The 25,552-nt window shown below is 36.2% G+C and overlaps 4 protein-coding genes across 9 annotated transcripts in view; 3 read left to right on the forward strand and 1 right to left on the reverse strand.

Moving 5' to 3' along the window:
• The first annotated feature begins 2,713 nt into the window (after positions 1 to 2,713).
• Positions 2,714 to 3,130, forward strand: LOC113502074 (solute carrier family 22 member 6-B-like). The gene has a single exon (XM_026883454.1). The coding sequence runs from the start codon at positions 2,714 to 2,716 to the stop codon at positions 3,128 to 3,130; it is 417 nt and encodes a 138-aa protein (XP_026739255.1).
• Positions 3,131 to 3,224: 94 nt separating this feature from the next.
• LOC113502075 (solute carrier family 22 member 12-like) lies at positions 3,225 to 5,799 on the forward strand. The gene is made up of 4 exons (XM_026883455.1): positions 3,225 to 3,811; positions 3,882 to 4,134; positions 4,428 to 4,612; positions 5,181 to 5,799. The coding sequence occupies exons 1-4, from the start codon at positions 3,429 to 3,431 to the stop codon at positions 5,410 to 5,412; spliced, it is 1,053 nt and encodes a 350-aa protein (XP_026739256.1). The 5' UTR covers positions 3,225 to 3,428; the 3' UTR covers positions 5,413 to 5,799.
• Positions 5,800 to 8,234: 2,435 nt separating this feature from the next.
• Positions 8,235 to 25,552, reverse strand: part of LOC113501673 (synapse-associated protein of 47 kDa) — a 78,727-nt gene continuing 61,409 nt past the window's right edge. For 5 of the 6 annotated variants that reach the window (XM_026882857.1, XM_026882860.1, XM_026882859.1 and 2 more), the window contains 5 exons: positions 20,365 to 20,505; positions 19,292 to 19,431; positions 12,186 to 12,298; positions 11,816 to 11,938; positions 8,235 to 8,454 (listed from right to left, as the gene is read on the reverse strand). In XM_026882857.1, coding sequence (XP_026738658.1) covers positions 8,327 to 8,454; positions 11,816 to 11,938; positions 12,186 to 12,298; positions 19,292 to 19,431; positions 20,365 to 20,505 — 645 coding nt within the window. In that variant the 3' untranslated portion in view covers positions 8,235 to 8,326. Of the gene's footprint in view, positions 8,455 to 9,641; positions 11,277 to 11,815; positions 11,939 to 12,185; positions 12,299 to 19,291; positions 19,432 to 20,364; positions 20,506 to 25,552 lie in introns of those variants that run through there. The other variant, XM_026882861.1, reaches the window with a different exon arrangement.
• Positions 18,927 to 25,377, forward strand: LOC113501672 (solute carrier family 22 member 7-like). Its single transcript, XM_026882855.1, has 6 exons — positions 18,927 to 19,025; positions 22,567 to 23,174; positions 24,002 to 24,409; positions 24,491 to 24,743; positions 24,820 to 25,004; positions 25,087 to 25,377. Exons 2-6 carry the CDS (start codon positions 22,753 to 22,755, stop codon positions 25,316 to 25,318), a joined length of 1,500 nt encoding a protein of 499 aa, XP_026738656.1. The 5' UTR covers positions 18,927 to 19,025; positions 22,567 to 22,752; the 3' UTR covers positions 25,319 to 25,377.

Consider the following 25,552-nt stretch of genomic DNA (forward strand, 5'->3'; position numbering starts at 1 on the left):
TTTAACATTCATTATTATTAGAACAAGAAAAACTGAATAAAAAAAAATTGACAGTCATCCATAAAAACAACCTCTTTTTTATATGAGAAGGTACATGATTCTTACTTTTAACTGATATAAAAAGGAATCCTAATAAAGTTGAAAACAATGAAAACGGGTGCGGCTCGTGCGCAAGCAAGATATGGTAAATTAAAGCTGTAAATTAAATTAAAACCTAACTATTTGTATCCATAAATACATCAAAGATATAGATAGGAATACCGAAACCGAATTGTTATTTATTTAAAGAAACATTTTACGTGACTAATTTGTTGTTACACTACGGTCGCCGCACGTGACGTCATCACGACACCGTCATGAAAACTGTGCCTGCTTACAGAACTATGAAAACATTATTTTACAATGCTAGTTAATAGAACGATCTTCGTTGTGCAGCAGTAGATACTTTAAACGCAAACAGAAATAATTCACTTCAGTCCAGACTCCAGGTATTGTTACTATGGTTAGTTACAATGGCCGATGAATAAATGGCAATTGGCTTAAATTTAATATTATTCCTTTTCTCTTAAGCATTATGCCAACACAATAATTGAACATTCACTGTATTGGCCGTAGTGTAACGTCCCATACTAAATCTCCAATTATTATGCAGGAAAAATGCTTAAGAAAATACGAAAAGTGTCGTTTTGAGCCAATTTTCATTCATTCATCGGCCATTGTAAATAGCAGAATCGGGGCCCAGCCGTTTAGGAGAAGTTCAATACATACACACGTACAAAAAATTACCAATGAAATGCTGTACGGTAAAGTTAATGCTTACCAATTTGTCGAACACAAAATATATCGTTTATTTTTAGATAAGTATATTAATTACTCATTATTAGTCATTTCATTATTATTATTAACTTAGATACCTACAATCGTATCTAATCTACAAAATCTAATAATAATGCAGTTCCTAATCTAAATTTATAAAGTATTACCTATTCATGGATATTATATATCTAGTATCTCTCTAATCGTCCGTATCTTAATTCTTTTAATACCTACAAGCAATTTAGATATCTTTCATTGATTACTCATTTCATCAATTGCAGTTTAACCCAGAAATAGATAAGATAATGATTATTCATGGGTATTTTATTTTATAAGATACTAGCCGTCGCTCGCGTCTTTGCCCGCCTATATATTTATCATAGCTGCAAAAACATAAGCCTTCTTTAAAGGAGTCGGATAGAAGTGGCTTATGTGGTAATCCAAGGTCACCAAGGTATCAGCTACCTTCATACCAGATTCATCGAACACTCTTACGTTCTTTCGCATTTACTTTTTCATTTTGATAGTTATAATTTAGTATATTTATTATGAACTGTTCGTATCATAATACCATTAGTTGAAGTAAAAGTTGATGCAATTTCCTCCAAGTACTTTGTACGTAAGTTTTGACTGCATATTTAGCGGAGTGCTAAAAATGACCACGCCAATGACCACCGAGTGTAATGCGTCGTGGGTTCGATTCTCGCTTAAAATAGTATTTGTGTGAACGACAAATGCTTTTTCTAAATGTGATAGGTAAGTAAGCACAAACACAGTGTGCATGAAATATTTTTTTTAAACTAGCTGCACCAGTATTATCATTTTTTAATAAATATGGCAGTGTATAGTCACGAAAATATCCTAAATTATTTCTAATTGTTCTTTCTATCTTATGATCGCTCTAAAATTAAAAATATAACAACTGCAGGTACTTATTATGATTTGAAACCTATTATTTTAATATCAGCGAGTTACAATTAATGATGTCAGTTTCCGCCTTAAAGGCGCGCGGGCGATTATACACTGCAAGTTATAGAACTGTCCGGCTATCCGATTTATTTACGGTCCTATGTTGGATGGCAGAATCGGAGTGGAATTCGCTTGTGATCTCTTACATCTTTATTCGAATCGGTGCGGAACACTAGGTTATGTGACTAGAACTAATAATAAAAATCTGTTTAGTTCATCAGGCAGAATTCCAAAAAAACATTGGATAAGCATTTTTGATTTCATTCACTTAAGATGATAAAATGCAAGGTAGGAGGGGGGGGGGGGCTGAAATCATCACTTTCTAGTAAAAAGCTTACTGGTAAGTGACGTCACGAGATTTTAAATCATTATCCCTTCGTCTTTTGTTTACGAGACAAAAGAATAAATACTTATCCAATAAATAAAGAAATCAATATTTATAGAATGTCTGACAGACGACACAGATTTTTTTGTGGATTATTCTGTTCCACAAGGACAAATCGGAACGTAAAGGTTCGGGCTAACGGATGGTAGAATTACTATATACCTAGTGAACAAAGACTCTTAAATGTAGCTACCATCTCTATGTAGAAGAATTCTTTCAAACTTGAGTCAGTATCCGATAACAGAGGAACTCTATCACCCGACCAGACACTGTCCACTTGATAAAGAAAACAAAAGTAGTCTTAACAACCCAAAGGTCAACAACTCATCGAATACATTCACTGTATAAATTGTTCGCTTCTCTCGTAACAACGTCTAAAATCAACAAGAATTAGTTTTGTCGTTTTATGACTTCACAAACCAGTTAGACTGGAATATTACCATGGTATTATAGTGTTATAATGAAGAAGATAATAGTTCGGAACAGTGATACAATATAAATGACACAGGGCAGTGTAACTGTTGGTGTAGCAAATAAATTATAATGGAAAGAAATGGAGATGATCAATCAGGATCAAAGGATCAGAGTACAGAGGTCAAAAAGGATGAAGATAAAATGGTGAACGCCATAGGGGCTTTGGAAAGGTGGCAGATAATACTGTGTTTGATGGTAGCGGTGCCTACGAAGGTCTCCGCGGCCTGGCAGCAGCTTGGGATCGTGTTCGTGGCGCCCGCGACCAGCTTCCAGTGCACGGAGACGAACCTCACGGACAGCATCCAGCCGGCGACGTGCTACAAGGACTGTGTCAAGTACGAGTACTACACGGAGTTCGAGAACACCATCATCTCGGAGTGGGACCTCATCTGCGAGAGAGCCTGGATGGCTAACTTCACCCAGATGCTGTGCATGGCCGGTGTGTTGCTTGGAAGTGTCATTTTCGGATTTATAGCTGATAGGTAAGAGATTTATTTAAACTAGGTTTACTTACTATTGACATGTACAATGTTTTTGTGTTTTAACGACTCCGTACAAGAATATGTAAAGTTCTAACTACACAAACGCAGGATGTTAATAGACCATGACTCCTAAGCAGAATTTTACTAATAACACAATTTTGTCCACATAGAGCACTACCGGGCACTACAGCGTGTAGATTAATCTTTAATTCTCCAGTGTCAAGGAAAAACAATATTTTCAAATAAAATGAAGTACTTATCAAAGGCTTCTTTTCAGATACGGAAGGCGTACAGCATTACTAATGTCGTGCTTTCTCCAGTTGATCACAACATTTATCGAACCATTCAGCACATCTTATTGGATGTTTGCCATAACCCGTTTCTTCATCGGGTCCACCGTAGCGGGAGTTCTGCTCTGCACCTACAGTCTCATGATGGAAATCACAGGTCCTAACAAACGGGAACTCATGAGTTGGTTTTGCACTGTACCGTATCCTCTCGGCCAAGTCTTCATGCCTATCTTCGCCTACTATCTAAGAAGTTGGAATAAATTCTGTCTGGGTATCGCGATTCCGAATCTATTCTACTTGGTTTATTATTTCGCGTTGCCAGAGTCTCCCAAGTGGTTGATAGCTCAAGGGAGATTGGACGATGCTAGTAAGGTTATGACACAAGCCGCAAAATGGTGAGAACATGAACAAATGAAACTCGACAGTCCTAAGAATATTTTTGTTGAAGCTTTTTTTCATTTTTAGGAACAATCGGCCATCAGAAAATATGATAGATGTTGTCAAAAGCATAGCTAGTGAAAATACAGAGTATAAGGATAGTCAGCAAGAGAAAGCAAACTACACAGACTTGTTCCGGACGCGGAGGCTTGGGATCAACACAGTGTGTTCGTGTACCATCTGGTTTATTCTAGGCATCAGTTTCTTTGGAAGCAACCAGTATATAGGACAGACCAGTTCAAACCCCTTTGTTGCTGTTGCCTTGGCTGGAGTGTTGCAAGTTAGTCGAAGACATCTTTTAAGATATACTTTATTAAGTTAACTACGTCATATTGATTGGAAAGACTTGAAGCATTAGTGTTTCTTTGATCATTTAGCCAAAGACGCTCTGTGATGACGTAATTTGAATTAAAGTAACTAACAATTATTTTAAGTTGAATCGCGAGTTAATTTGTTTCCGTAATTAACTGGCATTACTTATCCTTATCAACAAAAAATACGCAAACATAGATCAAGTTTTTTTTAAGTAAATCATGTTTTGCTTTAATTCTAATATTTTATGTTTTCGTACAGATTTCAGGTATTACGTTAACTGCTTTCCTTTGCAAGATCCTTGGAAGGAAGGCGACAATGATAAGTGCGTTCGTGGTGTGTGCCGTGAGTAACGCGTGTTTGGCGGCGCCACCGGAGTGGTACTACCTCAGGCTGGTGATGGGGATCATCGGGCTCGGCTGTGCGGCTGGGGCGTTCGCTTCTATGTAAGTAGGAGTATAGATAATTCTTCGTAATAAAACGAGTGGTTTTTTGCCAAAAAATCTCTTGTTACTAACAAAAAATCTTGTTACTATTAAAAAACTAGTTAAGCGATGTCGCATCGGAGCCGACGTGACGACAATCACATGACGTTAATTCACGTAACGTCAAAACTCGTGACGTCTACTATCGTATACTCGCGCGTCGTCCGTTTATGACGTCAATTGGCGTGGATTTTTTCAGATCACGTGACATCATTAAAAGTCCTGCTCTCTTAGTTTTTATTTTTCAAAATATTGCCACCACTACTAATAGCTTAATATCCAATTATTTTGAAGGGTCTTCTTATAGGGAAAACCGCTTCGTAACGTACTGCTTTACCACGGCGTATACGGTAGTAGTGGGCTTGCTTCTCCTCTATCATTTTAACAAACAGAGCTAGTAGTATTAGTGTCATGGGAGAAAGTATCAGCAGGTGGCAATAGAACATGAGGACATCAGGACTAGGTTAAATTATTACCCCTGTCGAGAGTTCCAAGAGGTACCTACACATTTTTTGTCTATCTGTCTCAGGTATATGTACACCACTGAGCTGTTCCCGACGGTGACCCGCAACATGGCGATGGGCGCGTCGTCGACGATCTCCCGCGTGGGCTCCATGCTGGCGCCGTACGTGGCGGGGCTCACGGGCGTGGCCGCCTGGCTGCCGCCCGCCGCCTTCGCCGTCGTGCCCGTATTGGGCGCGCTAACCTGCCTCCTGTTACCCGAGACTAAGGGACAAAAATTGACAGACCACGTGGTCTAGGATATAAAATTGAATAATAGACATTGGATGAAAATGGAGATGAAAATGGATGGAGATTGGATGAAAATTAAATTGTATGATTTGAATCGTTTTTGTCAAAAATCGCTGTTTGAAAGAATACTTGTGAAACTTGTAAGAAGTTTCGGTGGTTTATAACTATGTTTATTTATTCAATTCATGACAATGACAAAGTTTTAATGTAAGAAATATCGTTAGATTTAAAATTGAAACCTCGAATATTAACTATAATAAACTTGTTTAGATCTGTAGATATTTTAAGCATAAGTTAACCAACAATAAATATGTAAGTGTATTATTGTATTTCACTATTTAATTATATGAGACCATATAGTTTTTATAAAACCTAGTGGGAAAGCATTTCATCAACCTGTTGTTTTTTATTCATTACCACCATTAATCACCTTTGCATTTGACCTCATCATCAAAAACCTATTCCGAAAAACCAAAACAAATACAGTGTTTATTACTGCGATTCTTTAATACTACAAACAATTTAGATAAGATAAGAATTGTCGTTGCGTTTGTGATAAGAATTCGCGTAAATTGGGTAGGGTTGTAGGCATAATCTTCGCTATAAAGATTTAAATAATGTATTTATGACTTAGTTGTAAATATCAATTGCGAAACTATCATTTGATAGGTACCCTTAATGTGAATGAGTTTCAAAATTACAGAAATAATAAGATTTCGTTTGGAAATATTAATTTTTTTTTTAACTAAATTTGGTTAAGTGCGAGTCAGGCTCCACAGATACAGGGCTCAAACGTCTGTAAATGAATTATGTCAATCCACAAGTTGCAAAACCGCGATTTCTATTTTTATTACAGTTACAGAAATATTATAAAAAAAAATCCAATTATATAAAAACAATAACATTTCTTAATATAATTATTATGATGAAAGGACATAAGGTATATAAAAGTAAACTTTAATAAAACAACATTTAATGAACAACTAATATAATTATATTTAATTAACTTTACAAAGATTTATATACATAAGCAACCAAGTGCGGTACGCTAAGAGAGGGAGCTTAAATATAGGAAAATATGAAAGTATTACAATTTACAGAAACTGGAATGTTTCATTTCTGTTTAAAGAAAACTAGGCAGTGACATTGACATAACTTGATTTAAGGGTAAACACTGAGGATACTTAAATATAAATAATCTTTATCTGATAAAATCTGTTTTCCTATAGCTGGCAAGCGTGGTGAACAATGCTTTCTCTTCACAAGAATATTCAGCCCAGCAGTGGGATTAAAACAGGGTATTAACATAACATTAAAAAAACCCCAAAAATTTTTAAGTTACTAAATAAAATTTACACAATATAAATATTTTACAAAGTTTTAAAAAAATGTTATTTTTTGACAAATAAAAATCTTTGGCTGTACATTTTGATTCAAGAGTTAAATAAAACGGAAAGGAATGTGAGAATCTAGTTTTAACTGGAGATGTTTTATTTGAACAATTTAACTTCTTAACTAAGCGTTAGGCCAAAGACTCTTGTACTGAATGGGTCAATTACTACCTATATAATATCTGAATCTATATCTTACTGTCTTACAGTCTAGATTTTTTTTTGGTGTTAGTTGTATTTTGCCTCCATCCATTGTATGTATAAAATGACAGATCTAAAAAGTGTCCGTCACTGAATGTCCATCACTTTAGTGTAACAGCAGCTGCTGATGAACATTCAAAAATACCTTAATGTTAATTTAGTACGAGCTCAATCCTCACAATATGATCCAACGTCCATCCTACTTAAAACCACTTTCTACATTCCTAACAATCTTCATAAATGGGTTGTAATGACCCCTACTTGTCTACTGACCCATTAAGCACAAGAGCATACAAGGTGCAACGATAATTCATGGGCATGTTTAAAATATCGCTTCTGCGGGAGCAGTCAGAAAATCTCCCAAAAAAATTATCCTAACATAGGTACTAAGTTATTTCATACCAGACTATTTCTTCATATGCCTCTATGATAAGAGACACATGCTGTCTTCGTCACTTCGCTTGTGAGTAACAAAGACATCATACACACCGTGATTTTTTAGTCGTCTTACAAAAGCAGCCCAGTTCATGTATCCAATGACTAGAACACGTTCATAATAAAAAAATAGGTATTTATGAGATTTGAATAAATTAAAAATGCAATTTTGATTCAATATTATGATGCAATTCGTAGTTTTTTAGAAACACAGCTCTGTTGCGAGCGCGGTCCGAGCCTTGTAACAATGGTGAGGGGCGCGGGCGGCGGCGTTTTTATCATTTTTAAGAGTATATTTCAGATTTCTCTTGTTTAATTTTTCTTCGTTCTTATTATCTTAGTTGATGATAAAAAAAATCGCGCCTAGGGGTAATTTACGTCGGATACATGAACTGGGCTGCTTTTGTAAGACGACTAAAAAATCACCGTGTATTACACATTTATTTTGAGAAAAAGCAGTAAATTAAATATGACCATGCAATATCGTAATACTTGTTTTTCGAAGCATACAAGCGCAAATAGGTTCTAATTTGAGTGAACCTTACTTAACGTGATCATAAGAATTAATTGAGCTCCGTCTACACATACACCGGTCCCTTTATTGTATCAAGAAAGTGACTATAATACAAATTATTCTTTGAAAACTAAAAAAAAAGTGAGTTCTATTAATATCAAGACCTTAACTAGGTGTATAAAGCAAAACTCTGAAAGCATATGAGTAAGGATATTAGTCTTATCAATAAATATTTATCACACAACAAAATAATTCAAATTATTTTACATTTTGTGTTATTATTATTAAATCTACGTTTTTATCTTAAAGGGGCCGGTGTATAATGGTTCGCGCGTCCTCGTATAACTTCGGTCTACTCGGTCTTCTCTCGTCTTTTCCGGTCTACTTGAGATCGACGTCATCTCCCAATAGATCCTCGCACTCCTTCTCCCACTGCTTGTCGTCGCCAGCCTTGTCTGCTACCACCTCGTACTCCTTCAGCTCTGCTTCTAACTCTTTCTCCCATTGTTCTAGAAATAGTTCAAGTTAGTTTGGGTTAGTTTAGACCATATTAATACAAGAATATTTTCATCTCTGCTCTGAAATTTCAGAAGTTATAATGAAGCTTACGAGATCCTATTTTTATTTTAATTACAGCACACCAAGATCACGCTTCCTCAACCTACTAATTATCTATGTATATTTTTTAACTATTTCCCTAAGTAATCAATGATTAGTGCAGTAGTTAAGGTACGACGTAGGTATCATCAGTATGTTTTCACACCCCTTTAGAATCATAGATGATTTATTTTTTTTAATAAGGAAGCAATTTATTTTATCGTTTTCCTCCTTAACGGGGGCCATTTAGAATTCTTCTAAAAGTGTATCTAATATGTGGAATACTTACACGTTTTCAATTATACCATTTTTAATACTTACTTTTAAGAAAGACTTCAAGTTAAACCTGTGTCTTGAATTGGCATTTAGTATTATTATTCAAATAACTACTATAGGCAAACAAACTACAATTATAATATAAAATAACAACACCAATTATTTTAGAATAATATAATTATTTCAATTCATAATAACTAACTATAAATGCCAATTTTCATTGTTAACTATACGTCGTAATTTCTCTAAACAATGTTCGAGTGAAGTATACACTGTCGCTAGTGGTAACATGTGAGAACATGTCCAGGGGCTACAGGGACAAGCGGGCCACCGGGCCGGGGCAGGCCGGGGTACGGCGTGGTAGGCCAGGGTGGACCAGGCCAGGCTCACCGGGGTAGCCGACAGGAACAGAAAGGGACAAACGTCATGAAGACACACAGATAGCCAACATTATTTAGTTTTATATCAGGACTATGATTAAATGGACACCAATTAACGATTATAATCACGACTAATTTATTGCTCAACATTATCTGCTGGTTTGAAAGAGGCTTGACGTTAACACACAGAGGAAAATGCTGTTTATTGGTTTCGACAAATCGTTATTTATCGATCCCGATGTTCAAATTCCTGCCATCTTTAAGTGTCAATTTTTAAGATTCTGGTATTTAGGAATTCTGAAAGATGTGGGAAGGCTGTATAACCCCTGAGCAATGCCAAGCCTCGAACAAATGACTAACAAGAACCAGTTAGAAAGAAACCCGGGCGACAGCATACTAGGCCTGTATTACATCGATTCAACCTTCAAACTCTATCATAAATGATTAGTTCCACCTAGTTCTACACAACTTTATAACATTGGATTATTCTCCTGATTAATATAGACCTAACGCTAATTGTAAATAATTACAAAACAAACGTGGGGAGATTTGTGTTGTCAGTAAAGGTTCCAAATATTTATGAAGATCGAAAGGCAGTTCACATCGATTTGTTAATTGACTGTCACCCATAAGTGATATGTCGCGGCTGTGGAGGTCTGCGTCGTACAAACAACAATATCAGTATCCATTACAGATGATAACCCCATTTCCCACGTTAAACATTTTCCTCAATAAAATCACGATTCATTCTTGCTGGTTTAGTTTTTATTTCAAGTACAGCAAGGTAGATTGTCGTTTGCACGTTCAACAATTTTCGTAAAATCATTTAAAAAACGACGATAGATCTCTAACAGGCTGACAACACAAGTTTATGTACAAATAGATTAAAGTTTCAACATTGCTACGGCGCAAACAAAGCCAGTGTCAAAACAAACGCCAAAGGGTAACGACCAACTTTGAGAAATACGTAAGCAAATATATAAATAAAACCACAAGACAAACAAGCAATTATAGACCATACAGCACAAGTAACAGGGTTCATACACAAGTAGCAATGTCAAAACCTGAACAATAAATACTTACAGTTAACGCTACTGAGCCGAATTTAATGAACTGTGTGATATTATCAGCTATATAACCTTAATCGTACTTAGACATATATAACATTTAGTAGACATTAAAATAGGTTCCACTGAGAAGGTTTTATTTGATTTTTATAGATAAGTATACAATTCAACCGTAGTGGTCTCTACGTCAACAGCAGAACCGTGTACTGCGTCCGGAGACTTGGTACCGGTGTCGTTAGCTATTGAGATACAGACCAATGTGCTACCAGTGACATACAACAGGTTATAAACAAAGACATGGTTATATATACAGTTATTATAGTCCCCATTCAGAGGACAGAAAAGCTATATTGTCATATAACATTCATTTTGTATATATACGACACACGAGATAACAACAAGGATGAAGATATGACACAGTGATATATCATTTATAGTTCAAATAAAAATGCAAACAGCGATAAATTCTATATAAGTAATAACGCTTGAAATAATATATATAAAGTGTGAGAGGATTAACAGTGATGTGGGCTCGACACAATAATGCCATGACCGGGGCCAAGCGAACAGCACACCACAGCAAACCATAAACGTATCGGCAAGACTCGGAGAGAAGGTAAACAAGTGAGGTTCCGTATAGTTACAGCTAGGTGCGTGAAGTTTAACCAATGTTATCTAACGTTACATGTGCATATCCGCTACCTAGATCGTGATGGCATTATTTTATCAAGATAGAAACAATTCTCATGAAAATAGCATAGTACATCCATTGATGCAAGCATCGTACCGACTAGACATCGACTGTTCTATACATTACCTACCAGACAAGTCTGCAGATGGATCCAAACATTCATTTAACCATACTTACAGATTGTGTGGAAATATTCTGAAATTTCCACTAAGAAGGATAATTTTTGAAAATACGCTAGATATACTAGATTATAATATGTAGGATAATATATAGAACAGTGTATAATATTGTGTGCTGTGGTTAGTCGAGACGTCCTTAAGCTGCATTCCGGGAGAAAGAAAATATGCGTTTAGCTTCCATGTTATAGTCAAAATATATAATTATTATAAATATATGAGCGTGATGATCAAGTACTGTTTCTGTAGTTTTATTTAGTCAAATAACTCTCATTGAACTTACATTGGGGAAGATATCAATGTTTAATTTGGGATGTTTTTCGAAAGTGGCAGAATTTTTGGTCTGATGAATTTAATTTTGGAGGTTAAATTTAGAAAAAAGTTTTATAAAAGTGTAGCCAAATATTCATATATACAGTGCATGCAATACAATATATTCCTCAAAGTTGGTTTTGATTTATTTGAAAACGCGAACGGTTGGTGTCAATTTTTGTGGAGAAAATCTATGATCAAATTAAAACTAAATAATATGGCCATGTGTGTGTGAGTAAATAAAATAAGAAATTAACATCCGTTAATGATAAAGAAATAATTAAAAATAAAATATAGAATGTCATAGCCTTCCTTGCCCGACTATAAAATGCGTATAAAATAAATTGAACTTAAAATAAATTATGTCTTACCATCTTCGTTCTCTCTATCGACTTTCAGGGACTTTATTCGTTTCTTGACGTCATCAATAGACTCTTGGGACGCTTTCTCATTGGCTATCAGATTCTCGCTTGGCGATTTATCATTTTCGTCGTCTGATTTTGGAAGAAACAAAAAACATGGGAAAAAATAAAAAAAAATGATAACGAAAACAAAATGAAAGTATGACCTAAGTGGAAAAAGGTTGTCGAGTCAAAAATAGTAAGATTTTTTCTTTGAAAATAATGTCTGAAGATTTGAACGAGAATTTTCGATTTTTGGAACCCTCAATTGATCATCCTAATTTCAGGCAACATTATGGATGTATGAGTTTGTGTGTGTGTTATTATATGGTGTGCATACCCTGGGAGTCGTCGGCGCTGCTCTGGCGGCCGGCAGCCGCGTCCGCCTCGTTGGCCTGGCAGATCAGCGACATGCGGTAGAAATAGTTCCGCCAGAAGTTCTCCTCCGTGATACTGGAAAAAATACAAGAGCAATGTTCACCTTATTGAGAATAGCTCAAGATACATCGTCCATCAGTTTTGAGGAAAGCTTTAACTTAGCTGGCTTAACCAGGTTCTGTTGCCGACTACAGTCAGCTATTGTACCTCTTGTATGACGTAGCTTGAGGGGTTATAAATTTTTGCGATATCCGTTCGTTGACCTACTCATATGTCAAAACACCGAATATTTCGAAGGTTTTTGATTGTTAATCATTGCTAATCACATATAAATAAAAAAAATGCATGGTCAACGTTTTCACTTCTCTTCAAGAAGCATTTTCTGAACAATTATTTCTCACCAGACTATACAAATGTCAGACAGATTTCATCAAAAGAAAGTAATCCTTCGACATGTACTGAAAATGTCAAATATCGGTAAGCTTAATGATAAGTTCGGGATTTAACAAATTGTAGAATGACATTCAGATAAGTTTTACTCTACAGCGACGTCAAAACAGATGATAACAATAATCTTACTACGCCAAGTTTACGCGACATTTATTGCCATAAGAATGTATTTTTGGTTTTGGAGATAAGGTTTAATATGTATTTACTGCTTTTCGTACCCTATAAAAATATGTGGAGTGTTTATGTATTTGTTATAAGACCTTTAGATGCATGCTTCTTAATTTTTTCTACCATCGTATCAAAATATAAAATAAATGTAGCTGGCTGCGAGCAGCCGAAGATAGATCTCGATGGCGTGCACTTGGGGAGGCCTATGTCCAGTGCACGAATATGGGCAGATGATGATGACGATGATGATATACAACTTCAGTTGAAATATTCACAATTAAGGGAAGAGGAAACACGTGAAAATTTTCAAGATAGAGTTATGACCTTTCAGATATTCATATTCAGTGGCACGTGTCAGATAAGCTGGATTGAATCGTAAGTAGACAGATATAGATATTGGATTTATGCATGACAAGCAAGGACTTGTTCTCTAATAAAACGAGCACGTTGAGATTCAAATGAGAACTACTTTATTTTAATTTTTACACAGATAAAATATAGTAATACAGGCTGTTAGTTTCTTACTAGTGACAACAGATGTCAGTAGCAGTATATAAGGTTGATTACTTAGATATAAATTACAACACTCCCACTATATCTAATAATCATAACCATAAGCAAAAAAACAAATATTAGGTAACATTTTACACAATTACCAATCCTAACAACTCCATAAAGGCATAATGTTTCTTAGCACACAAACTTTTAGTAAACAAGTCAGCGGGCATGTCAGCAGTCGATAAATAGGATAATTTTACTATATTATTTGAAACACACTCTCTGACAAAATGATATTTTACATCTATGTGCTTAGATTGTTTGTGAAATACTGGATTCATCGACAACTTCTGTGCACTCTGATTGTCATTAAACAAACTTAAAGTATACAATTTATTTGTGATTTCAAACTGCAAAGTTCTTAAATATATTGCTTCTTTACATGCTTCTGAAATACTCATGTATTCAGCTTCACAGCTTGAAAGAGCTATTGTTTTTTGTTTCTTACACTCCCAGGATATTACACCATTGGATAACAAAAAACAATAACCAGTATATGACCGTCTATCATATGTATTGTTTGCCCAATCAGCATCAGCAAAACCTTTAATTTCTTTGTTTCCATTCTTACAATATTTAATACCAAATGATTTAGTCTTTTTTAAATATTTTAAAATTCTCTTAGCATAATGCCAATGCTCATCAGTATGATTAATATTAAACTGGCTTAAATAGCTTACAGAATAAGTTATGTCTGGCCTGGTTAAAACCGACAGGTACATTAGACTACCTATAAGCTGCTGATAGGGCACTTGTTTAGTTACATTTTGACCAGTGTTTACATTTAACTAAGTCTCCATTGGAGTTTCAACAGTCTTACAGTCTGCCATTTGAAATTTTTCTAATAAACTCTCAATATAACTTTCTTGATTTAAAGTAACAGACCCTTCCTTTTTATCAAATTTAACATTCATACCAAGACACTTTTTTACTTGCTCTAAATCCTTAATTTTAAATTTATTAGACAATATTTCCTTCAGGCTATTTGTTTCCTTTTTATTATTGGAGAAAATGAAAAATCATCGACATATAAGGCCACTATAGTTACCATATTCTCAATTTTCTTTGTATACATACAATGTTCTAATTTAGATTTCTTATAGCCATTTATAATTAAACAACTATCTACGTTTTTGTTCCAGGCCCTGGACGCCTGTTTTAAGCCATAGATTGCTTTATTAAGTTTTAACACTTTCTTAGAGTTATCTGGGGAATTAAAACATTCAGGTTTTTGCATGTATATAGTCTCTTCTAAGTTACCATTTAAAAAAGCAGTTTTTACATCTAAATGTGTAACATCAAGATCTAATTGGACTGATAATGAAAACAAGAGTCGTAATGTTGTATGTCTAACAACAGGCGAGAAGGTTTCCGTATAATCTACTCCTTGTTTCTGGGAAAAACCTTTAGCTACAAGTCTGGCACGGAACCTAACCTTACTTTCACTATCATATTTCTTACACAAAACCCATCTACATTTAACTATAGTACTGTCTTTAGGTGCATCAGTAAGTTCCCAAGCATCATTATCATCAAAACACTGTAATTCATCCCTTATTGCCTCTAACCACTGTTCCCTATCTGGTCCTTTTAGAGCCTCATCAAGTGAAAGTTCACAAGCATTTTTAGTAACACTACTTTCCAAACACATATTAGAATGACCATACCTGTCCGGCTTCTTTCTTTGCCTAGAGGAACCACTTCTTTTAACACTCACAACACTTTCCACACTGTCATCAGAAGAATCATCTGGTACATAAGTCTCATCATTATCATCATGAGAAAGTTCACTTCCTGATTCATATGACGTGTCTCCCACTGAATCCTCAATGGTTTGTGATTGTTTAGTTTCCTCAATCTGGACTACACTTTCTGTTTGTTCAGCATTTTCCATTATGATCACATCACGGCTTGTTGTGATATCCTGAGTGCTTGGATTGTAGACTCGATAACCTTTTACATCCTCTGAGAAACCAACTAGAATCCCTTTTACAGCCTTTTTATTCCATTTGAGACGCTTCTCTTTTGGAATGTGCATCATCACTATACTTCCAAATACCCTTAAGTGGCTAATATCTGGCTTTACTCCATTCCACATCTCAAAAGGTGTTCTATTCAATTTTGCAGCTACTATCCTATTTAGCAAGTATACCGCAGTATTGGCTGCTTCAGCCCAAAAGGTTTCATCCATTTTAGCATCAAAGAGCAGACACCTTGCTTTCTCCACCACAGTGCGATTAAATCTCTCTGCCAGGCCATTCTGTTCTGGTGTGTATGGGTTACTTTTCTGATGAACTATTCCAGCTTTACTTAAAAAATTATCAAACTCTTTATTTACAAATTCTTTCCCATTGTCGCTTCTAATAATCTTAATTTTTCTGTTTAATTTATTCTCCACCTCAGCTTTGTATCTTTGAAAACATTCAAAAGCTTCATTCTTGCTTTTCAAAAAATAAATATAGGTGTAGCGACTATAGTCATCAATAAATAAAATAAAATATCTGGAACCACCAAGCGACACATTCTTGAATGGCCCACATACATCTGTATGTATTATCTGCAGGAGATCATCACTTCTATTTCCATAATGTGGAAAGGGTAAACGATTTTGTTTCCCTTCGCAACACACTATACATGAAGACTTCGTTATTTCTGCCTTTCTATCAAGTGTAAGACCTTCCACAGCTTCTTGCATTTTACTTAAATAGTTACTGTTGACATGACCAAGCCGGCGATGCCAAGTTTCACTCGAGGACACCACTGCAGCCAGCCTTTCAGGCATTCTCAACTTATAAACTCCATTTAATAAGTCAGCTGTAGCAACTAGCTCATTACACTTATTCAATATTTGACAGCCATCATCTTTAAACAGGACCTTGTTGCCTTTTGCGATCAATTGACTAACAGAGATGAGATTCGTGGTCAAACTAGGTACACATAATACACCTTCAACAACCACATCATACTCACAGTTATCTGTCAATGTTGTTAATCTCACATCGCCAGAGCACTTGACAGACACTTTTTCCTTATTCGCAACAATAATTTCTTGGACTGTATGATTGTTCGACACATTTGTAATCCAATGTTCATTCGCTGTTAAATGGCCACTAGCACCTGAATCAATGTACCAATCATTCTTTGAGAAACAACCATTTAGGAACACGGCACTGAACACATTTGTCTGTTTACGTTCAATGAATTTGTTATTCGATGAATCTTTTACATCCTTAGGACATTGATTACGATAGTGTCCCGTTTGTTTGCATTTGTAACATTTGATTACTTTCTGTTTTGACCGTAACGTTGACGTTGACGTCTGAGTTCTTCCGGTATTGGCGCCATATTTTTTTTGATAACTCGCAAATGCTCCGCTAACGTCGCCACTGTCTTCCTCTAAGTCCATCAATTTTGTTTTAATGGCGTCGGCCGTTATATTAATGCCCGAATGTTCAATTGCCATTATCATTGGCGAATATTTTTCAGACAATCCAGCTAAAAGCAATGATCCTACCCACTCATCATTGATATGAAAGCCCGATCCACTTAACTTTTGGCTCGTTTCTATGATCTGAGTAATGTAGGACGTCATAGATGTACAATTTTCAAGACGAATTGATATTAAAGTTCTCAATAAGCTGATCCTTCTGGTAAAACCGGAATCATCGAATAAATGTTTCAATTTTTCCCATAGTTTCTTCGTATTTTCGACATCCTTGATATGTACATATAGCTACGAGTCAATCGTTAGAATCAATTTTGCCTTGGTTTTCGCATCGGCTGCGGCTTCATCTGGATTCGTGACTTTGATACAGTCCGAAGTACCTTCCAGTATTAGAAAATTCTCCGCGGCGAAGGCCCACTCCTGGTAGTTCTCGCGACCTTTTAATTTCGGCACGCTCACAACGTAATTCGAACTCATTTTCACCAGCACAGTGTATTCTCAGTCCACACAAACTTATACAGCACTAACTTGCAAGTTCTTAACGAGAAAAACACGTAATTCTGGGCCCATAACCTCTAATAAAACGAGCACGTTGAGATTCAAATGAGAACTACTTTATTTTAATTTTTACACAGATAAAATATAGTAATACAGGCTGTTAGTTTCTTACTAGTGACAACAGATGTCAGTAGCAGTATATAAGGTTGATTACTTAGATATAAATTACAACATGTTCTTTCTGTTTTAGTAATGTGTAAGATATAGCTGCTTTTGGAAAGATCATTAGCATATCAGCACTAAAATTGTTAAAGGATTAGTAACATTTTTTTTAAATCGTCAAACATGTATTTTATCCATTCTGTGAGCTACCAAAATCGAGGGTTACCTCTTGGGCGTCTCGTCAAAATAAAGCTACTTACAAAAATAAAAAATATATCCTGATAGCCATCAATTACACAAATAGACATGAAATCTCTCTTTCTTGATTCCCAGTTAAAAGTTGAGGATCTTCTTATCTCCCTATCATCATCGGCCTAGCCTTTTCCCAACTATGTTGGGGTCGGCTACCAGTCAAACCGGTTTTAGCTAAGTACCAGTGTTTTACAAGGAGCGACTGCCTATCTGACCTCCTCAACCCAGTTACCTGGGCAACACGATACCCCTTGGTTAGACTGGTTGTCAGACTTTTCAAGCTTCTGACTACCTGTAACGACTGTCAAAGATGTAGGAATAACAGCCGGGACCCACAATTTAACGTGCCTTCCAAAACACAGAGGAACTCGTTATGACAAAGATGGTCACCCATCTACGGACCAACCGTGTCAAGCATAGCTTAACCTGTGATCGAATCACTTATGCGGTTATAGCTTAGCCACGAGCTCCATCTCCCTATCTTTGCTTCTAATCAGTGTGGTCTTAGACCCGATACTGCAATTTGCATTCAATTATCCTTAATACATAATAAACTTATTACGATGCCAATATTAATAGAATGAATCGACACATATTTAACTGTTGAGGGGGGCCTCCTCAGTCATCTTATCGAGACAGTTTGAGATCAGAAAGATTAATACAAAACGTGTTTAAGATAAACTTTATAAGCATCACGATGACGTTCACTTTAAAAACGTCAACTTTGGAGTACTTTAAACTATATCTTAAAACCCTTTACATAGAGCTCAGAATAAGTATAAATTATTTTTGGAATGGACTTGTTGAAAATGATCAAAATTACAGCATTTTGGAACTTTTCTGACTAGCTGTTTAATTATCGGGTAAAAGAAAGAAATTATCTATCGAAGCTAAGCTTTTTAGTAGACCCCAATAAATTAATAAATCTCATGCGTCAGCCCTGTTTCAGAGGTTTTGTGCCTCAATCAATTCTTAGAAAATCATAGGAGTGCCCGCAAATTACGTATTTACAATCATTATCTAATCACTATTATTTCACGAACTATCCTTGACATTTAATGGCGAGATAAACATAAGCCAAGTAGTAAGGACTGGGAGATATCTGTAGCTGTCAAATCCCAATTTATATCACTTATCGATGAAAATAATGTTATAAATATTATATAAACGTGATAAGCGTGTAGTTGGAGAGTTCTTATAGGATAGTAAACAATCGTCTCAGTTAGTTCCATGGCTACCTGTGCAGTGCCTGTGCCTCAATTGAATAAGGTAATTTTAGGATAAATTTATAGTACATTCTAAAAATAAAATGCTTTAAAAGTATATTTAAAAAAAAGGAATTTTAAACATGAGCTTGAAAAATCAGTCTTTATATATCCCCAAAATAGCCATAACATACCTGTCATAAAACAATCCTAAAAATAAAACAAAACTCACCGTCTTAAAAAAGTAAACAATTTTCTTATGGATCTTTGGCTTTAACTGAAATTCCTGACAAAAAATCTATTTAGATGATATGGGAAAAATGTACTTACACTTTTGGCACGAGATCGAAGCGCATCTTCTCGAGGTTGGGGTCCTCGCCCATGATGGCCACAGCCACCGGGTACATCTTGTCGTAATCAAAATCAAATTCAACGCCCGCTGGCGGTGCGCGCACGAAGTTCCTTCGGTCCTGCACAAGTTTATAAGTTATTAGTTTATAACTGGCCATCAGTGAATTGCCAGAGCTTAATTTGCTTACTTCGCTTGGCCATGCGAAAGCTGGAGTTTTATGAGAATACTTCCAGAAGTGGAGAGGCACCATAAGAAGAGAATGAAGAAGAGATAAGTGTGAGTCAAACATTCAGGGCCATGGTTGTCTTTGAGTGTTGATTAATAGTAGAATGAAACATTGAGGTTTCCTTCTAGGGTCACAGATGGACGAAGGAAAATAAGCTTTCTTAACGTGCGATTGATACGAAGAGAAGAATATTAAACGATCAACATCATATTTCAATATACAACAAACGACGAATGTTTCGAATCTTCAGTGACAAATATTCGAAGCCTTAAATGTTAGAGTAAAACAATGATATATTATGACAAAAGGTTAAAACAAAACGGCTCGGAAGTTATATTGAAATGTAAGCAGTCAGCCTTAACTGCGATGACTCATGAGAATCAAGAGATCAAGAGCTTCGAGTTGGTAATCAACTCCAACGAGTTCTTTAATCCCGAGGATTACAACTTTGTCAACGAAGCTTACTAAGGATTCTGTTTTATCTTCAGAGGGCTCTTTAACTGTTTTTATTGAGAAACAAGTCGACGCTCTACACTGCGAGTAGCAGCTTCGCATTTCGTCTAAAAGGAAACCTGTTTAACTTGTCGAAGAGAGACACCCCTCTCCGATGTATAGTCTAGAGTTGAGAACGCTGAGAACTAGCTAACATAACCTAATCGTTTTATAATAAATTTCTGCCTATTATCGATAAAAAAAGGAAAAAGATTGACTCCCAACACTTATCAATATTGAAGCAACACATGCCTCACCATATTGAAATTACAACAGGAAACGAATCTAAAAATAGCCGCTGGTCGTGATTGGAGTGTATTTGAAGAGACTCACAGTGGAAAGCGAGAGGCACTCCTCTTTGAGAGCGGGCTCGTTGGGCGCGCCCACCCAGGGGGGCACGGCGGCCGCGCTGCCGCGACCCTCCTGCCCCTTGATGAAGGCGTCCTGCTCACGGTTGAACTCGCCCAGGATGCTCTAGTGGACAAAAATACATAAATATTAATAAATGCGGATAACATCACATACATTGTTCTGAACCCAAAGTAAGTTGCTTAAGCACTTGTGTTATGGAATTCAGATACAACGAAGGTACCACAAGCACCCAGACCCGAGACAATGTAGAAATGTGAATTTTTACATTGACCTGACCGGGGATTGAACCCGGGACTTCAGAGCTAGCGACACCTTGAAACCGGTGTGTACGCCACTCGACCACGGAGTTCGTCAATTCTATCATTATTTTTTGTCGTTTTCTATATAAATATGGATTGCAATTACATTAGTGTCAGTAAGAGTGGAGCTAATTTGCGTTATTTTTTTTTTGTTGCCTAGTTTTGAATATTGGAATCTTACGCGACATTCACAGGCTTTGGCAGATAAAATAACCACAAACATTTGCTCTTATGTTTTGTAAACGAATTTTATGACGGCAAAAACGTTCAAACTTTCCGATTCATCATGAAACTAGGATTCTCGAAGCGGCATTGTTGTGTCCAATATATGTGATATAAACATTAAAAAAAAAATAACTTTAAAATTATTTATAAAATATAAGTTTGCTGATACACTTATTAAATTAGTATGTTATCTTAAGCCTAAACATTATGAATGAATTAAGCTCGAACTAAATTCCAATTAAGATAGAAGGTGGATCAAATTTTATGATCGGAAAGCTATTGTAAATTTAATTTTATGCATAATAAATACTTCAGATTTAAATAGATTGCTCCAAGAGATTTGGCCAGGATTTATAGCATTAAAAATCAAAGATTTACGTCCAGACTTAGCTGAAATTTTCCACATACGGTAGTCAATATAATTTCCTTAAAATTTTACATCAGAGATTAAAATTCGGTTGAGAGGAACGTTAAACTAACATTTCGACAGTCGTAACTTTGATGGAATGCTTCTTCTGAGTCTGGGTGTTGCGCATGTGACATGAACGTTTGTGAAACCTCCCGCGATAAAATACTTGATGAACTGTGATTAACTATGTTACTGCTGTTAATAGCTGTGTATAAATTCAGCGATTAAACAATATGTTAGGTTATTTCTTAATATCCTCAAATTTATTCGGAAATAAAACTGGGGTTCAGGGACTGATCGTGGCTATGTAGGTGGAGCATCCGACGCTTTAAACAAGAATAAAAATAAACTAAAAATATTAAATATCCATATAATTTCAATGAAAACGTGCCGATTTAGATTATCATAATAACTTAGTAGTGTTGTTTACCATAAATATTCGCATCAGAATCTAATCTAGTCAAAACATATAGTTTATCATAAATTCTAGGATGTCATGATAGATGTACGTACTTACATATATAAGATGTTTATAAATAGACTTGGAAATAAATAAATTCCAGTCAAGTGCAAGCCTTACTCGCGACACTGAGAGTTCCTTACAGATACGAGAAAATGAACATATTTGCAAAAAGCATTAAATCAACATTTTTTTTATACTACCAACCATCCCATCATTAACCTCGATTTACACATATTGTTTAATTGTCTCGCTATAACAGTCCATGAAATACAACATGGTGAAAGACGACCAGACAACGCCTCAGTAATGAGGTTGCAGTTTTACCCTTATGGAACGAAATGAAAAAAGCCTCAATCTCCTGTTGACAAATTGTATAAGAGTCAGAAACTACATTTAACAACTAAGTAATCAGTGTTCTCAATAGGCATTGTTTGAGAAATCGTAAACTTAATAATGCGAGACGCTTCCTAATAAAATCAAGATAACAAACAATAGAAAACATTCAAAAGTCAAGTAGCTACTGTAATAAAAAGACGTTAATTTAATCAACTAAATTAATTTTCTTAGAATGGGCTATAATGAGAAGTACCTAATAATTAAAACAAAATATTATCAATTACTTTTTATCATGACATCAGCCAGTATGCTAATGTCATAGAAATATAAGTATACATGTACAAAGGCGGTTTGAATACGCGAAGATTATCTTTATCGAAGCTTTATTATTAGAAAATAAATATGTAATTGTTTTTGTGTGCTTGTTACAGGTCTACAACAGGTTTTAGTGGCAAGTAGTGTAAAGAGGTTTCATTAAGACTTAAATTAGTACAATCCAACAGAGATAACATTTTAAAGCTAACATAAATATTATAAACGTAAGTGAAAGTTGTGAATGCAATGTGAGCAGACTAATAACTAAGTGAAGTGTAAAAGAGCAAACAAATCAATCGAAAATGGAGACGAAACCAGAAGCAAACGGAAAAATGGACACCAAAGAGAATATGGAGAATAAAAAAGTTGAGGAAGTGGATAAAATGGTCCAAGCCATTGGGACATTCGAAAAATGGCAGATAATGTTGTGTGTTATGGTGGCGTTCCCTTCGAGGATCTCAGCGGCCTGGCAGCAGCTGGGGATCGTGTTCGTGGCACCCGCGACCAGCTTCCAGTGCACGGAGACGAACCTCACGGACAGCATCCAGCCGGCGACGTGCTACAAGGACTGTGTCAAGTACGAGTACTACACGGAGTTCGAGAACACCATCATCTCGGAGTGGGACCTCATCTGCGAGAGAGCCTGGATGGCTAACCTCACACAGACTCTGTGTATGGCCGGTGTGTTGATAGGCAGTATTTTTTTTGGCTTCGTAGCTGACAGGTGAGTTCTTTTGATTTGGAAGCCATTTTAATAATAATTAATTTAACCATGTTTTTTTGAGACTCTTCATGATTCTCAACCGCCTACAACAATTTATCGGAGTTGTAATGTAACATTATTTTGGGTAAAAATCTAGAAGTGTTTAAATTCTTACTTGGCGACTTACCGAAATCAATTACTTTAGAGAAAAAAAGCACAATCCATTGACCCTATAACAGTTAAACTCCATCAGTTTTAACATTACGTTCAGCACAATGTCTATATTTAAATTCAGGTACGTATGAAAGGATTTTTGAGATTATTTCAAAACTGATGGATTGGTTTTACAAACATATACGTAAATATTGATAGAGATAGTTTCAAGATAAAATGAATCCTTATATCTTCAGAAACGACCCTTGAAGTAATACCGAGATTACCGGAGTGACATCTAAGATAAAACTGTTTACATTTGGAATGATGTTGCAGTTTTGTTACTACCACCAGCAGCGATACAACTTAATCCTTCATTTTCATCTTCAATATAAATTAATGATAATCGATAACAACTTGTACCTTTTTTGGTTTTTCAATATATCATTGACCTTTTTACTTAAAATTGAAGAAATATTACAAGTTCGATTTGATTCACACCGGTGTCCGATTGAGCTGAAGTTTTGCCAGGCTAGAATGTAGGTATATTGCACGACAATGATTCTGGGGCTGGAAGCATAGTAGCCCAGCTAAAAAACACTATCGAATAAAGACTTGTATGAATTGTCTTTGCGAGTACTTTGATTCCAAGTGAAAAATCTATCTTAAGAATTACACTATTCCTTTAATTTCAGATTCGGAAGACGCATAGCATTATTAATAGCTTGCGTTCTTCAACTAGTCACCGGTTTGATAGAACCCTTCAGCATATCCTACTGGATGTTCACCATCGTCCGGTTCTTCATCGGCACGTCCATAGCCGGGACTATGCTGTGCTCTTTCATCCTCATGATGGAAATCACAGGTCCTAAAAGAAGAGAGCTCATGAGCGTACTCTGCGCCCTTCCGTTCCCGGTTGGGCAAATGTTGATGCCACTGTTCTCCTACTACTTGAGAAGTTGGAACAGGTTCTGTCTGGGCGTCGGGATCCCAAATCTCATCTACCTTATTTACTTCTTCCTGTTGCCGGAGTCACCGAAATGGTTGATATCTCAAGGAAGGTTGGAAGATGCTAGTAAAGTGATGACACAAGCAGCCCGATGGTAAGCAAAGTATTAGTAAAAAAAAACTTGGCATTTTGTTGTGACAAAAGAAAATCTTCTAACACGTAGCTGATATTCCAGGAATAATCTGCCATCGGACAACATGCTAGACGTTGCTAAAGCCATAGCCTACGATAACGCCAACTCAAAAGACGCACAGCAAGGCAAAGCCACGTACATGGATTTGTTAAGGACCAAAGTATTACGAGTGAACATCGTAGGATCTTGCACGCTCTGGTTTATGCTGGGCATCAGTTTCTACGGCAGCAATCAGTACATAGGGCAGACGAGTTCAAACGCTTTTGTCTCCGTTGCCTTAGCTGGAGTATTACAAGTAAGTGTTTTATTCACGCTTGGAAATTAAGTATTTTTATCACCACCATACCTTAATCTTCCTTGTTTTTTTAAAGCTCCCTGGAATTATGCTGAGTGGCATCCTCTCAAAGAAGGTCGGTAGGAGGATTACTCTGATCTGTTTCTTCGCCGTTTGCGCCGTGAGCAACGCGTTTTTGGCGGTACCAGAAGATTGGTTCATCGTAAGGCTGGTGGCAGGAGCCATTGGTGTTGGATGCTCATCGGGAGCATTTGCTACCGTGTAAGTACGAGAAGTAAATGATTTTGGAGGTTCGTGGCTTTTGGTTTGCTTTCAATTTATTAATGGTGGTGTTTTTCGCCAGGTACATGTACACCACCGAGCTGTTCCCGACGGTGACCCGCAACATGGCGATGGGCGCGTCGTCGACGATCTCCCGCGTGGGCTCCATGCTGGCGCCTTACGTGGCGGGGCTCACGGGCGTGGCCGCCTGGCTGCCGCCCGCCGCCTTCGCCGTTGTACCCGTGCTGGGCGCGCTAACCCTTATCTTCCTTCCAGAAACCAGGGGCAAGATACTGAGAGACCACGTCGCTTAGACTTAACTTATTTTAAGCACGTTTTAGTGTTTTAATAAGAACGTGATATTCGCATAGATGTTTTGTATATGTTGTTTAATTTAAATTAGGTTTAAATCGAATGTATTCAAGTAAGGGAATGTATTTATAATTAAATTTACAGTTATCAAACTGTGTTATACATTTGAGGTTTTATTTTAACGTTCAATACATGATTACGATTTTAATAAGAAGTCATTTAACAGCTCAACGATT

Source organism: Trichoplusia ni, chromosome 16 (genome assembly GCF_003590095.1).
Source record: "Trichoplusia ni isolate ovarian cell line Hi5 chromosome 16, tn1, whole genome shotgun sequence".
In the NCBI taxonomy this organism is placed as follows: Eukaryota; Metazoa; Arthropoda; class Insecta; order Lepidoptera; family Noctuidae; genus Trichoplusia; species Trichoplusia ni.